The 16,843-nt window shown below is 38.2% G+C and overlaps 1 protein-coding gene across 4 annotated transcripts; it reads right to left on the bottom strand.

The window, feature by feature from the left end:
• Positions 1–1,669: 1,669 nt before the first annotated feature.
• LOC128209827 (uncharacterized) lies at positions 1,670–16,843 on the bottom strand. 4 transcript variants are annotated; one of them, XM_052914063.1, is made up of 8 exons: positions 16,826–16,843; positions 12,894–13,125; positions 11,151–11,294; positions 10,061–10,207; positions 5,385–6,393; positions 4,940–5,046; positions 3,960–4,097; positions 1,670–2,844 (listed from the first exon to the last, which is right to left on the bottom strand). In XM_052914063.1, exons 2-8 carry the CDS (start codon positions 13,096–13,098, stop codon positions 2,678–2,680), a joined length of 1,917 nt encoding a protein of 638 aa, XP_052770023.1. In that variant the 5' UTR covers positions 13,099–13,125; positions 16,826–16,843; the 3' UTR covers positions 1,670–2,677. The 4 variants fall into 4 exon arrangements, with proteins under 4 accessions (XP_052770023.1, XP_052770026.1, XP_052770024.1 ...); XM_052914066.1 differs by lacking the exon at positions 16,826–16,843 and adding an exon at positions 16,514–16,526; XM_052914064.1 differs by lacking the exon at positions 16,826–16,843 and adding an exon at positions 16,386–16,494.

Here is a 16,843-nt window from a genome sequence, read left to right as displayed (position 1 = left end):
GACACGCACAACTTGAATGTTTGCCTCAAGCTTTAAACTTTTCAAGATATTCACATTGATTGTAGTACACTTGTTCAATAATGCACCTATCTGATGGCCGGTCGTTAAACTGTCCTATTGGTGAGTGCTAAAATATTAACTGCGGTCTACTATCGTCTCATAAGGTAGAAATAACGTATTTTCTGCACCTTTTTTTCAAATTAAACACAATTTCCTTCTTAAGACACATTTCTTTCGATATTTATTCACCCTTTTCAGTATATTAAAACAATTGTATTAATTGTGGTAAATCTTATTTGGGAGTAACAGTGCATCTTTAATTTAGGAGTGTTTTACCTCTCCTCGATATTTTTGCGGAGTCTGTCATAACGCCTCACACACGAGTGTCTTCGACATAATTCCTACCAACTTTGCTACGTATTTAACAGTTTTACCCACTGGCACCGGATTTTCAAACTCAATCAATTTTTTAAAAATCAAAAAAAAATCTTATAATTCCTTACTAAAAATTATAATACCGAATATTAAAAAATATTTTTCTTTTTAAATATGCACTTTGTACTGTATAATATACTAAGTAAGTTAGTATATTATACAGTACAAAGTGCATATTTAAAAAAAAATTCAATATTTTTTTACATATTCGGTATTATAATTTTTAGTAAGGAATTATAAGATCTTTTTTTGATTTTATAAAAAAAATGATTGAGATTGAAAATCCGGTACCAGTGGTTTTACCCAAATGCCGTTTGTTGGATAGGGTTCTACAATTGTTTGTACAACTTTTAAAGAATTCTGTACCGTTTCTATGATATAGTGAGATAAAACGGATTCGGTCGTACGCTGAGACCGAAATTATCAACAAGTTTCTAAAGTTCGCTCCCAGGGGCAGATCCGGGAATTAGAGTTGGAGGGTGCGTAATTTTGAGTCACAACCTTTTGATATGCGCCCCTACCTCAGAACCGAAATTCATATGGTTTAGAATGTCTATAACACCAAAGGAGGTTTACTTTAAACATTATATATTTTACAACGATTGTGAAGGAAGCTATGATAGCTTATACTAAGTCACTCTCGTTGGCACGATGTTGCGCGAGAGTGTGGTCTTGTGTTGTGGGGGAAACCGGAGTACCCGGAGGAAACCCACTTGTCCGGCTTGGTAACCACTAACCAAACTCACATGCGCCCAGGCCGGGATTCGAACCTGGGTCGCCTTGGTGAGAAGCGAGTGCGCTAACCACTGCGCTAACCGGACAAAGGAGGTTTGGGGTTACATCTTTAATCATTGAAGTCCTAAATGGTACATTTGGATATTTTATTACTTTTTTATCAGATAATGCAGATAATGACCAAACAATTACACTTGGACGATTTATGGGTTAGAGGGGGGGGGGGGGGGGGGGGGGGGGGGGGGGGGGGGGGGGGGGGGGGGGGGGTAGAGATCCGCGAGCCAGGTGCATGAATCCGCTAATGACTCCAACTGAGCATTTCATCTAAATGATTTGATTGTGTTAAAGTTAATATATATATTTTTCGTACGTATTTCCACTTTATAAGATGTATAAAAGTATTCGTGAATGAGTGGTTGAACTTTATACGTGGCATTTCAATGTTTATGTATTTCTGGATCCGCCAATGAAGTCAGCATAAATAACAAAGCGGTTGTTATATGTCACATGTTTATATTTACAATAAAGTTATAACATAAATATAATAAACAAATACAAACACAACAGTTATACAAGTATTATCATACCGCATTTTAATGATACACAATTTTGTCATATTGTCTTCTTCTGAGATCAGGTCAGTGTAAATACTTAAGAAAAATATATAACGTCAAAATATAAGTTTGAAAGTCCGTTCATCTTATTTCAGACTGTAACGCAATCGATCCAAACAGTGTTACTTCCCTTGCACTAAAAAATTCTCTGCCACTACGCAAATCACGTGACCCCAGATATGTTAAAATAGCATATCGGTCAAGATTGTAAATTATCTGTAATTTTATTTATTTATTTTTGTATTTTAACTTCAATGAACCTTAAATAATTGAGAATTGATAAAAAAAACTAAAAAAAAGTTGATAAAGCTGAAATCCAGTTATCTATTCTGCTTGTCAGGGGAGATGAAAGCGTAGGCGATTTATAAATAAGTACTGTCATCATGTAAGCTATCATGGTAGTTTTTCGAAATTAATTACATCAAACCATTTAAATGCACAACATCACACATCGTCGGCAACCACGGTACTTTTTTCCGTTACACTAAATAATAAACCATGGGTAAATTGACTGTCAGAATCTCGTTTAAATGAATATGCATGAGGCAGGGGAGACAAATCTTCTTTCAATGAAATCGCGTGTTACAATGGAGTACTCTCCCTTGTAATGTCAGCTGTATCCACGGGCGAGTGGTCTACGCAGCTCTTTTCAAATTTGTAGTGATCTGGCGGAGCTATCGCAAGAATATTTTTTCAGTATCTAAGCATATTTCCGCATTGATTTAATGCGGAACAAATGAAATTGCCTCATTAATTATTCATGAATACGAGATTGTCCTTGTCAAATCTCCCGCGGTACACAACGAAGCATAGCGAAGTAGTAAATCGGGGTTAACCAACGATAAACATCACGGAGGTCTAAATAAAGCACCATATCTAAAATGATATGATGACTATTCAACCACAATGGCCATTTCGTTCGATTCTTCATTATTGGTTCCCCGCTGGAGTCTGTCATGTAGATGAGGGATACACAGAGCAAGCAGGGCACCAACCATTGCCATGGTACCCAGCAGGTGATACGACGCGTAGTAACTTCCGGTGGAGTCGCGCAATAAGCCTGAAAAAATGAATAATAACTTATTATTGATTGGTCAATATCCATCTGGCAATTACTATCAACTCACCCTTTAAATGTGCAACTGGCCATCGGCCGTGTTATCAAAGGTTGCAGGTTGTATAGTCCAACCAGCCACTTGGTGTAACCCGTAACTAAGTATAACCGGTACAGGTACCTAAGTATAATCCAAGACTTACCATTAGCTTAGTACCACTGTACCTTAGTATAACCCGTCCTTCAGATCAAACCGTAGTTAAGTTTAACCGACCAGTATATTTTGCCTTAGTATAACTGTACCTTTGTTTAATACGTACTTAAGATCAACCAAACAGTAGCTTTAGCCTAAGTATAATTTGTTCTTAAAATTGGCCATATACTAAAGTATAATCAATCAGTAGCTTTAGCCTAATTAAAGTCTGTACTTCAGATAAACCCGTACTGAAGTATTACCAACCAATTGCTGTAGCCTAAGAATAATCCGTACTTAAGATCTACCCGTTGTAAAGAATAACCGACCAGTGGCTGAACCCTAAGTATAACCTGTCGCTTGATGTAACCTGTTTGAAATGCACAACCAGTAATTAGAAACGGCTAGCCAAGGTTAATACGTAATTTGTGGGAAAGCGTCGACCTGATTTTGCGTACATAAGGCCCATGACCACAATTATCTGCCCCCCCCCCCCACACCCCGTTTACCCGGATGTTAGTAAATAAACGGGTGCTACTTTGCATAGAACCTACCATAAATTGACACTGTATTGCAAAATACGATATTTTCCAGTGTAAATATTGGAGCAATCATTGCTCCTGAAACTCTGTAAATTGGTTGTTTGTAACCTTCTTTCGTCTTGACATTAGGGTCATGAATTCCTACTCAATTTTGTGAGACGCTGAATTGGTCAATGTTGTTTTCTTGTGATTAAATGTTGTGTCTTGGATTGTTCTACAACAGCCAGTTACTTTTTTTAAAATGGAGACTTTTTTCAGTGGAAAGCCAGGTTAATGTTTATGTGGAACATACAGTAAAAACACCTGTGGTCTCACGACAGATACCGACACAGCCGATTCAGTTATCTAGATATTTTAGATCTTATTTCATTTGTTACAATTCTTACCAACTAATGGAAATGTCCCGGCGATAGCAAACCCGTGACAGAGCGTGGAAAACCCGATGCAGCTTTTGAGTTTGGACAAGGTCATATACTGCACGAGAATCACGGGGAAGGCGGCCTGGTACATCTCACAACTCATTCCTGCAGAAAAGTAAACAGTGCTCATTAATTATGTGTATGTAATAGTTATATGACATTAAGAAAATTCTTAATTATTAATAATGGGCGGAGTGAGTGATGCGAACGGGCCCTTTCTTAAGCATTAAGATATTACTTCAGGTCATCTAACTGACTTAGAATACAACCCCATTGGTTGATAGATTGTCCGCAGGGAGTGTGTATCGGATGGGTGGCAGTGTGCGGACCTTTAAACACCCGCGAAAGTTGAAATTCTTAACGATTAAGTCTAGTGCTTCATGATTGGTTATCTGCAATTTCATTGGCTGAAAATGTAGGTTGTATTCTTAATCTGTACAGACAACTGCTTCTGTCCTCTACTTTCCATTCCGCTGAACTCTGAGTCGGCGTCCCGGGTTCGATTCCCGGCCTGGGCGCATTTGAGTACGATTTGCGGTCACTAAGCCGGACAAGTGGGTACCCTCCGGGTAATCCGATTTCCCCACAACACAATACGACACTATCGAGTAACATCGTGTCAACCAGAGTTATTTATATAACAAAATGTTGTAATACTTGTTTTACAATGGTTGTAAAATATATAGTTTAGACTAATTAGATTTAAGTCACGCATTCCTAATATGAAGCAAAAAACCGTTTGAAATATGTTCAGGAATGCATGTGGTTATTTAAAATTAACCAGAACTTGATTAAGCCTTGATGACATCAAGAATTATGAAATAAATGATAAAGAAGTAATGATAAAAAAGGTGCAAAAACAAGATAAATTTGACCCAAACCATAATTAACAAAATTACACCTCAATTTTCTTGAAAATGTCAAGAGTAAATATTAACAATAACTACCAACAATGGCGGCGACCGCGATTAGCGCGTGAAATCCCTGGAAGAAACGCAACAGGTGCATGGTGACGCCTACCAGGGTGGCCAAGACAGCGAGGAGCGTCGTCAGTCTATGGATAACAGAAAATGGCGTGTTGTTACACTTAGCGGGTCACTCTATGCGGCTTAAATGCTAGTTTGTGTTGCAAATATATTGTTGGTGTTTCAGAAAATGATAAACTTACCTCAATGTCAAACGGAAATGTTCATACCACAGTCGAACCCCGTTGGCTCGAACTCGTTTGGCTCGAATTGTTCGTTGGCTCGAGCTGGATGCTAAGGACTCTTTTCTTTTTATTGAAGGTAAGAATTCCCGCTTGGCTCGAATTTTCCGAGGCTCGAGGTATTTTCGCCGGCCCCTAGGAGTTCGAGCCAACGGGGTTCGACTGTATTTCAATAATGTTTATACCTGATAACGTCTCTGTCGGCCAAGAGGGCTAATAAAAGCCTAGAAGCCATGCCGACGCCGCCGACAACGGAAAGCAGTAGGCCCCTCTGTTCCGGAAGCAGCCCAAGGTCCTTAGCGTGTGGTGGCAGAAAGGAGGGCATCAGAATGCTGATAGAGGACAGAAGCGCCGCCATACAGAGGAACAGCGGAAATACCGTACTCCGAAATATACCGAAGTCAAACGACGACCTGAGTTTATCACAGATAGACTGTTTAGGCACTACATACGCGTGCCCGTTCGCTGTCCGTTTGTCTACACCAATTTCCTGAATATCAAGTACAGATCCGTATAAACCTTCGGCCATGCTGGAGTATATTGCTATTCGTGAATGTGATAGTGTTTCTACTAAACTATTCAATGGAGACAATGCTTTGTGACTAGGGGCGGCTGAAACCTCTGACTGTACAGATACAGTCCTCTGGCGTCTTGTACCGGTGGACCACGCTCTTGCTCTTGGTAATAAAGGTGATTCCGCCGGCTTCATTTTGTTTCGGTCTTTCACTGGTTCAAGCGATTCACTACGGACAAGTTTCGTGTGCGGGTTTTCGGATTGTTTTAACTGTAACACAGCTTTAGCTGGTAACATCCTTATATGATTGTTTTCTTGTTCTATGACCAGCTGTGCTATTATTTCATCAGTAGAGTTCATGTGTGGCTTTACACCATTACTTTTTGAGATCAACGTTTCCATTTCAATTTCACTTCCATCACCATTAGAAGTTCGTTCAAAGGATTTAATAGGTCTCATCAGAGATCCCGCAACACAGAAGTTCAAGGTCATCCCGGCAACGATCATAAGCGTGCCCGTATATCCTAACTGTTCAAACAATGCCGACATAATTGGCGCGAAAATAAGCCCGCCAAAACTGGCACCACTCATGGCAACAGCCATGGCAAAACCACGCCTTTTATGAAAATATTCACCGATGATGGCTATCACGGGTGGATGAACCAAGGCTGTACCGATGCCTGCAAAAATTTGTAAAAGAAAATCAAAACTATCTACTACTCTATCATTGTACATCATGGCCGCGCCGATATGTGCAAATGTGAAAAAAACATAACATTTTTAACATCACGCCCGAATTTCTCGAAATATCTTAAGAACCGTATAGCAAAAAAAGAACCCATAACAGTTTTAGCATGTACAATTGCACTTACACGCGTATCAACCTCAGCGCGGTTAAAACTGCAGTGGTCCACAACCCAACTGACTTTACCATTCTGCTCTAATATATGCGGAGCAAAGCTGCTAAAATAGTGTTATAATGAATATTCGTAAACTGTTCTGTGGTTAAAAAATAGTGCGAAGTGAAAGATCAGGTTGTACGCAATTTTTATTTGTATGCAATGTATTATTATATAATTCAATTTAAATGGGCTATTAAAATTTTTCCCAAAAATAAAGTGTTCGTCTCAATCTATTTTTGCGCGCTATTTTCTTAAAAATCCATTGCCACGGATAAAATTATTTAGGCATTTTCCACTATTTCAATGCAGACCGAAGAAATCTATTCTACACTTTAAACATGATTCGTATATAATTTACCATGCCGGCAAAACCACAAGCATCAAACGAAATACATTAGACATGTAAATACAGTGTATGTTTAAGGTCTATTTCTGCAACATAACTTAACCCATATCCACGCGCAAACCTTTTCGGGATCGACTTACCCACACACTATTTATTCCATATATGTTTTGATGTATCTAAATATTACCCTCAACCTACGTCACTTGTGGACAAAATGAACAGAATTTTATCAGTGGATTATGAATGTGCATATGCAATTTGCCCAAGGGTCTAAGTTGAAATAACTGAGCTATATCAACACCCTCTCCGCTCCATTCCAGAGCAGGCCGACAGTCTTTCCACGTTTTAAGCGCTTTGATTTTATAAGCAGAAATTAGTATAAACTATATTAAAACTAATCGAAACTGGCCTGCCATACTAAATATGCCAATGAGACAATCGTTTGTGCGCGTGTTGGCAAGATGATTTACACATTTTGTTTTTAGACAGTGGATACCATGCACTTTTTATTTGTAAAACGTATATATTAACATTGGTATTATGATGGGACAGATTTAAATACCCTCTACTACTCTCTTTACATGAGTAAGTAAAGGGAAGTAACTATGTTTATAGGATATGTTTCTATTGATAATTTCCAATGACACAACTGATCGCTTCATATGACAAATTGTATGTTATGTATTTTGGGCCAGTGGGATTTTATCACGTTCACCTTCCAGTCACCCATACCGTCACCCTCCAGTATCCCATATTCATCCTCCAGTCAACCTCCAGTAACCCATATTCACCCTCCAGTAACCCATATTCACTCCCCAGTATCCTTTATTCACCTTCCAATAACCCATATTCACCCCCCAAGTAACCCATATTCACCCTGCAGTAACCCATATTCACCACCAGTAACCCATATTCACCCTGCAGTTACCCATATTCACCCTCCAGTCACTCATATTCACCCTCCAGTAACCCATATTCACCCCCGCCCCCAGTAGCCAATATATACCCTCCACTAACCAATATTCACCCTCCAGTAACCCATATTCACCCCCCCCCCCGTAACCCATATTCACCCCCCAATAACCCATATCCCCCCCCCCCGTAACCCATATTCACCCCCCAATAACCCATATTCACCCCCCCCCCCCCCAAGTAACCCATATTCACCCTCCAGTAACCCATATTCACCCTCCAGTAACCCATATCCCCCCCCGTAACCCATATTCACCCCCCAATAACCCATATTCACCCCCCCCCAAGTAACCCATATTCACCCTCCAGTAACCCATATTCACCCTCCAGTAACCCATATTTTCCCTGCAGTAACCCATTTTTTACCCTCAATGAAAACTAATTGTTTGGATGGATGGATGGATGGAATGATGGATGGATGGATATATTTTTTTCTGTGTACAGTGTATTATTCATGGAAAAACATGGTACATGAGTTAAACAGCAAGCATAAGTTGATAGACCATGTCAACTACATTATACATAGAATATCAAAATTTAAAAAGCAATCATAAAACTAATATAGTATGTAATTGCAAAGGCAGATGACAAAATCATATAAATAAAACAGCAGTGAATTACGAACTTATATAACCTGACACAATAATATCACAGAAGTTGTGAACTGAATTAAACCAGGTTTATAGGTCTGTGGTTAAATGTACAAATGATAACTTGGAATGGCGTTAAGTCCAATAAGTACGATTTAACAGAGGACCTAAACTTTTTGTATCTTGTGGTTATTTATTCCACAATGAACAACCTTGAAAGACAAAGGACTTCTTACCAGAGCTCTTGACCTTTGGGTTAGGAAAAGGAACCACTATTGACAAGTGAAGATGAATCATTGGCGCTAGTACTAGTAGATGTGGTCTCAAAAACCTAGTGTCATAACTATGAACTGAACTAGCAGGGATAAAATGATCCATTATGCAGGAAGGAGCTGTTTTAGAAGATCCATTCATTACCACATAAGTATTTTCTTGGAACGGAACTGCAAACCCATATTTATCATCAAAGCAAGTTAAAGGGACAAAATAACAGTAAAACCAATATAAATTAATTGCTAGATTTTCCGTCAGATTTTTTTAATGGGGGGAGGGGTAACATTTTTAAATGTTATTTTTGTACTTAGATGACTGTTTGAATATGTGTTCATGCTCTTTCTTTTTGCATAAGGAGCCATATACATGTGTTTCTAGACGAATCATAACCACCACCGTAACAATTCCCTTCAATACATGTGAATGTTTACATCGACACATGCTGGTATGAATAAACGCCGTTCCCGGACCGTACCGAACCGATACGCAAATATATACCCCAGCTCATCTTTTTTTGAGTCAATAAGATTTAAAGGGCGGCGGTAAAAGAGGGGGCGGGCGGGGATGAAAATCTCGCAAATAAATATTAATTAATTAATCGCCTAATGGAAGACATATTTTTCTTTCAAGACATCCTATACACAAATACAGACCCCTGTTCAACATTTTTTAATCTTAAAAGTCAATCAAATTTAAGGGGCGGCGGTGAAAGAGGGGGCGGGCGGGGATGAAAAATTTGCAATTAATAAAATATCTCCAAATGGAGCACATATTTTACTTCAAAGACATCCTATGGACATATACACAAAAACAGAACCCTATTGAACATTTTTTAAATTCAAAATTTAATAAAATTTAAGGGGCGGCGGTGAAAGAGGGGGCGGGCGGGGATGAAAAATTTACAATTAATATATAATCTCCAAATGGAGCACATATTTTACTTCAAAGACATCCTATGGACATATACACAAAAACAGACCCCTATTGAACATTTTTTAAATTCAAAATTCAATAAAATTTAAGGGGCGGCGGGAAAAGAGGGGGCGGGCGGGTATGAAAAATTTGCAATTAACATATAATCTCCAAATGGAGCAGATATTTTACTTCAAAGACATTCTATTCACAGATTATGAGATACACAAATACAGACCCCTGTTCAACATCTTTTTGAGTCAATAAAATTTAAAGGGTGGCGAAAAAAACAGGGGGCGGGCAGGGATGAAAATCCTACAATTAATTTATAGTCGCATAATGGAACACATACCTTCAAGACATCCTATGGAGAGGAAGAGAACTTTGATGTCTGTAGCCTGGGAGGTGATGATAAAAGCAGTGGTGAGAACCAGGCTACCCGCCATGATACTGGCGCGGTTAGAGATGAACTGGAGCCCGATGAGCATGACGATCGGGGCTACAATAGAAGGCATGCTTGTTAAATATGAATGAAACTACCAGCCCACGCTCTGGAACAAAATAATTCACCTCCATTTAACATAATTACTTCAAGGTCTTCAAAGCAACGATTCAAGACTTCACAAATTTTGCGACAAATAAATAAATTTATTCACAAGTCGTTTTTGCAATTTGAATGGCAAGTAGGATAACTTAAATAGAATATGAAAAACAGCCATCTTAAAGCTGCGCTCTCACAGATTGACAGATTTGACACATTTTTTTATTTAAAGTCTTGAAATGAGCCAACTTTTGTGCAATTGTCTGGAAAACAGTAATATAAGATTGCTAACAAAAGATCAGATCGCAGTTTTTCATATTTCTGTTAAAAATTAAGTGTTGTGGCTAAAAGGGTTACTATCGGTTTAAGAAAAAATGAAAATTTCGGCAGTTTTCCAGACAATTGCGATCTGTTAGGTTGTAAATTATTTTATATGACTTGACCGAGGGATTGATGCGAAAAATCAGTTGTTTATGAGACAAAAATTAAAACAAACGTCAAAACTGTCAATCTGTGAAAGTGCAGCTTTAAATGCACGGGAGACAAACAACACAGATGCATTATTAGTCAATTAAGATTAAGCAATTGTCTGAGCCTGAGTCTCAAACTCAGATTCCAGACGTTAGAGATAATCCAGCTACAAAAGACAGGTACAGTCATAAATGCAATACAGTCAAATCCCTTTGGCTCGAATTCGCTTGGCTCGATTCCCTCGTTGGCTCGAACTAGATGTAATGGACCGATTTCTTAATACGGATGGTTAGCATTCCCGCTTGTCTCGAATTCTCCGAGGTTCGAGGTATTTTCGCCGGTCCCAGGTTCGAGTTCGAGCCAACGGGGTTCGACTATACTTTTGTTTATAAAAAAAATCGAAACATAAAATCTACATTATTCAACTCACACGAGATGCTCATGACGAGATTTTGGCTAGTGTTGAGGAAGGAGGTAATAGAGGCACTGGACTGGAAACGAGACTGGATCTCCACGAAGAAGATCCCGAAGTTTTTCCGGATACCACCGAACAGCATCAGGTAGAAGCCCGCGGCTGAAATGAGAGAACATATACCTGTACTTCAAACAAATACATTGTTTACTTACTGTACGCCTACGAATGCATATTAACCCGGATATATACAGTGAAGTTTTGGAGAAAATGTTATGTAGGCAGGCTTGGATTACTTGAACAAGAGCTCTAGTCAAGGTATTTCCCGGTAGGCAAAATAGGCTACATCTACACGGAGGAAACATGTTTTCTATTGCTTCTTGCCGTTTATAGCATATTCGATATTTCAAATCCGTTATACTTGGTTGCAATGAGATACATTTTGAAACAAATAACTTTTCTGAAAATGTTACACGCTTGTTTGTTCAGAACAGCTGTTAAAAGTTTTTAGCGTTGTTAACGTCATCGATGTTAACTTCCAAATCTATATTGCTCTGAAAGTGCAATGGATATGCTTGTGATCAGTAGTATTTCTAACAAGATATGAAACAGCTATCTCAGCTGTACTTGATTTATTCATTATATGCACACACAATCTCCTTAAAAACATAACAACGATGAGGTTAATCAAGTTGTTAACTATAACAAAGTTCTAAACAATCGGCCCTATCTTTGTGAATACTTTAATTTAATTTCTGAACATTACCTTGAATTCAACTGAATTTCTCGATCGTACAATTATGTATTAGATACAATGGTTTATCTGTATTTAGTTACCTAACGATCAAGGCTATATAGAACAAAGCTGGTGTCCTTCGGGGATAATCCTTTTAACAGTAACTAGAGTTGTAGTTCATCAACAGACCAAGCTCATTAAAATCCTATCGTGACTTAGCTTAATTTCATTACGCTTTGTAACGTTGTTTATCGATTACTGAAAATCTAATTGTAATACGATTGTCAACAAATACAGTTTGTTGAGATGCCATTTGGTTTGATGAGTTCTCCGGCTTCATAGTTTGATGCAATACCATTTGTTAAAATCTCCGCGAATCATCAATGCGACGTAATTCATAGCCATTGATAAATCGATAAGAATAGATTTGTTTCTGCAAAACTTTTGTTAAAATTAAGCCAACTTTGTCAGCAGTCCGGTGTAGATTTGTTAGTCAGCACCGACATACTGCCAAATATATCAACCAAAGATTCCACGAAAATGAGTTTTCCCAATGTATACTATTATAACATAGGTTTAGGGTTTTGCGTTAAATGATCATATTCCATTAAAAAAATGGTGCGGCGGTTGGGGGCTTGGCCATATATATGCTGGGTCCTGTTAACGTAACTACCGCCTGTAGTTTAGGCAGCTGTTTTCACTTCTTCGGAAATCAAAGTTCACATGTCTATCCTTAAGATTTTTTAAATACCAATACTATTCGAAGAAGAGAAATACAACTACTTAGTTCGAAAAAGAGAAATACACCTACTTTATTCGAAGAAGAGAAATTCACCTTGTTGTTCGAAGAAGAGAAATACACCTACTTTCTTCAAAGAAGAGAATACACATGGTTTATTCAAAGAAGAGAATTACACATTCTTTGTTCGAAAAGGAGAAATAGACCTACTTTGCTTAAAGAGAGAAAAAAACAACTTGTTTTGATGAGGAAAAATACACCTACTTTGTTCGAAGACGAATATTACCTAATAGCACCACCCAGGCCCAACCCCGGTCTATGGGTAATCCTGCCGTTTTGTCTTCATCAACCTCCTTGGTTGAAGAGTTCGAGTCAATTGTACTTGTAGTTGTCTCCACTGGTTTATCGCTGCCCGGATGTGAAACTTGGGGCTTTTCTGCAACATCCGCGATCTCGGAGTTGGAGATAATGAGGCTCTTGTCGATTGCCATTGTTCATTTAGTAACTGTCCAAACTGTCTGTAAGATTAGGGGGAAATATAATATATATATGTGTTACCATATTACAATAAAGTTCGCTACATCCCGACTACGTATATTAAATAAAAACAGAAGGTGAAGCTTATTGGCAGAATTCATACAAAATTCAATATGCATTCTTTTTAAAAATGTTTGCAAAACTGCATGTTATGCTCACAAAAATGAATAAATTTAGCTCAAAGATTTTAGAATTATGTTTTCTTTTGTAACAATTAACCGACCTAGCCTGCGTTTAAGAATATGTAGCAAAAACACGGCAATCGTATAAAAGGTTTCAGATTTACAGTAGCTATGTAAGGATATGTAAGTAACTGTTGAACTACATATCAAGAGCCTTTGAGTAATGCACCAGTCAATTGTAACCACGGTCCCCAGGTCCGGGGGTATACCGGGGATAGCCGGGGAAAAGGTCCGTGTTTTACTTTCCAGGTGGCCCCGCAGGGCCGGGTGACCGCGGTGGTTTTGTCATAGCGCCAAATTAAGCCGAGATTGGTCAAAGTCCCGGCTATTCCCCGGACCTGGGGGGGGGGCGTGGTTACAAATGACTGGTGCATAATAACAATCGCATTATGTTCCGCATATATCAGCAACTGCGTGTTACACTCAAATCAATCGTTTGTCCACGACCGAAGTTGATATCTACATTTTAAAGGCTAATACAATTTCCTTCCTTTATTTCGTATTCAATTGTAAAACTTTTCTGAAAATTTTATATCAAGGTGATACAATGAATTTAATTATAAAAATGTTAACTAGAAGAAAAGAGAATACTTTATCCCGGGTACTGTTGTGCTACGTTTTTTGCCGAACATTTGCCCATAAAGCGAATTTTCCCCCCGGTTGCAATACTCGCCATACAAACGGCGTACAATTCTGTCAGGAGGTGTAACTTGTACACTTGTGCAAATTTTGCACATGCTAAATATACACACTATAAACTGGGAAACCATTATGCGCTATTTTTAAACGGGTCAACTTAGCTGAGACAGCGACAAAATATTAAATTAATCACGTTATAAAGTGATGTATTATCTGCCGAACATTAGCGCATACTTGTTTTGATGAAATACTTTAAATTGCCGATTTTGAAACAATCTGATGTCTAGACAACTTCATGTACCAAATTAACAGCTGGAATAGAAATGTGACAGCTTTAAATTAAATGTATTTAAAGGTTTTATATAAGCATAAAAATCATACGAGTCTCAAAGAAAGTCCTATTAGCCCAACTAGAAAATATAATACTTAAAACATTTATAATCATGTTATTTCAAACATTGCAGTCCTTAAAAGAACAGTCTGCCGAAAAAATTGCAAAAAAATGATAAATAAATAGAGTGTTTTGTGACAATTAACTTCGAATTTTTAATTTGTCAACACTTGACTGTAAAACCCCTGCCATCTCGGAAATACCCATGGGGGCATATTTACTCTATCATAATTTCCCATAGGGTAAATTTAACCCCGTGGGTAGGTGCGTTCATATGCACATATTTGCCCATGGTGGAAATTTTGACTCCGGGGGTAAATCGCGTCATATAAACGACGTTTAAGTCTGCAATCGGAGACCATATCCATTTAATCACGATGCACAGTGACGCTGAGAGGTTTTTATGTAAGGTTTTTTTACACAATTTATAAATGTTTAACATTTTAATGTTTATCGTTTTAAAAACTGTTGCGGGTTGTTGGTTAAATACTAAAAACCTTAAAGCTATACTCTCACAGATTGAACATTTTGACAACTTTTTTTTATTTTTTGTCTTGGAACGAGCCAATTTTTGCGAAAATCCATGGAAACCAGTTATATAAGAACACCTGACAAAAAACTTGATCGCAGATTTTTATATTTAAGTTCAAAAATTGATGTTTTATGCATTTATCTTAAACCGTTCGTAAACGGTTTAAGCCATAAAACATTAATTTTCGAACGAATATAGGAAAAACTACGATCTGATTTTTTGTCAGCAATCTTATATCATTGGTTTGCAGATACCTACGCAAAAATTTGCCCTTTCCAAGACAAAAAAATAGAAAAGTTGTAAAAATGGTAAATCTGTGAGAGTGCAGCTTTTAGCATTTTTGTCGGCACTTTCGTTAATTAGAAACTTCGAAGGCGCATTAATCAACCTGCAATTTATTTTATTATTCCTAAACATAAACTAATGAACTCGCTTAAGCGGACAATGTCCCTTTAATGACACAAATCTCGATCGATTTACGCGAGATTGAGAAGGAATGAAACTTCAGATAAAATCAGTGCATTAACCTTTCAGTAGTATTGGGAGATTGTAATGTATTAATTTCGTATGAAAAAACAGTATATAATCACCACCACCACCAACACCACCACCACCACCACCACTACCATCACCACCATCATCTTCATCATCATCATCATCATCATCATCATCATCATCATCATCATCATCATCATCATCACCACCACCACCACCACCACAACCATCACCACTACCACAACTAGCAGCAGCAACATCATCACCTCTACTATTATCATCATCGCCATCATAATCACCATCAACAGCACCAGAAGCAGTAGCACCACGACCACTACAACCACCTCAACCACTACCACCATCGCCGTCACTACCGCCATCATCATCATCATCAGCAGCAGCAGCAGCAGCAGCAGCACCATCATCATCATCAGAAGCAGCATCAGCAGCATCACCAGCACCATCATCCCCATCATCATTCATCATCATCATCATCATCATCATCAATCATCATCATCATCATCATCATCATCATCATCATAATCATCATCACCATCATCATCATCATCATCATCATCATCACCACCACAACCACCACCACTACCACAACTAGCAGCAGCAACACCATCACCTCCACTACCATCATCATCGCCATTATCATCATCAGCAGCAGCACCACCACCACCGCCACCACCACCACCATAACAACAACCAGATAATCATCATCAGCAGCAGCATCAGCAGGATAAAGTATACAGTACATATAAACTAACTAGATCTTTTTGAGCTCGCCCTTTGGTAATGTTCGAAACCATCACAGTAGTTCAGTGTATTTCCAATTCCTCAAATGTCAACCATTATTGCGCACTACCACTGTTAAACTTAGCTATAAGATAAAACATAGAGAAAAGGCAGAATGTCGGCTATTACAGCTTACAAATAAGTATGTTATAAACTTAAAGCTTTAACTATAAATCAGTGTAAAATAAGATATATACGTACCGCAAAAAGCCAAAAATATAAACAAGCTCACAAATACGGAACAGGTCCTTGATTTAACGCTGAATTAAGACACTGAAATGTCCTATATCGATTACATCAGCTGTTCACATTTCATACGATATACTGACCTTCACAGGTCGCATTTATTGTGAATCGGAAAACCGGAGATTTTCCATCAGAACGCGCTATCGGCGTGTTGTTCTAAAAATACTTGCAGCTTCAGTAAATGCATCGTATTTCATCATACAGTGTATATAGTGAAGTCAGAATGTAATCATCTTAACAAGGCAGTTTGTAAGAACGAACGAAATAGTCGGCCATGTCCTTGAAGAAAATCATGAACACTGTTTCGTGTCCAAAAACTGATTCTTTATAAATTTATAAACAAAAATCGGGATAAAAATAATACGTCCCAGTTTTTTCAAGGCCTTCTCACTTACCTTGGTACCGTATTTTAA

Source organism: Mya arenaria, chromosome 11 (assembly GCF_026914265.1).
Source record: "Mya arenaria isolate MELC-2E11 chromosome 11, ASM2691426v1".
NCBI classification, from domain to species: domain Eukaryota; kingdom Metazoa; phylum Mollusca; class Bivalvia; order Myida; family Myidae; genus Mya; species Mya arenaria.
The sequence above is the reverse complement of the archived record's forward strand: the minus strand, read 5'-3'. Positions and strand labels throughout refer to the sequence as shown.

Excerpts from the sequence above, each read along its gene's own strand:
- LOC128209827 (XM_052914063.1), bottom strand. The coding sequence starts at position 13,098 with ATGGCAATCGACAAGAGCCTCATTATCTCCAACTCCGAGATCGCGGAT. Across the intron at positions 5,047-5,384 it reads GCCGACAGAGACGTTATCAG|ACTGACGACGCTCCTCGCTG; the intron begins GTATAAACATTA and ends TGTTATCCATAG. Across the intron at positions 4,098-4,939 it reads CGCGGTCGCCGCCATTGTTG|GAATGAGTTGTGAGATGTAC; the intron begins GTAGTTATTGTT and ends ACTTTTCTGCAG.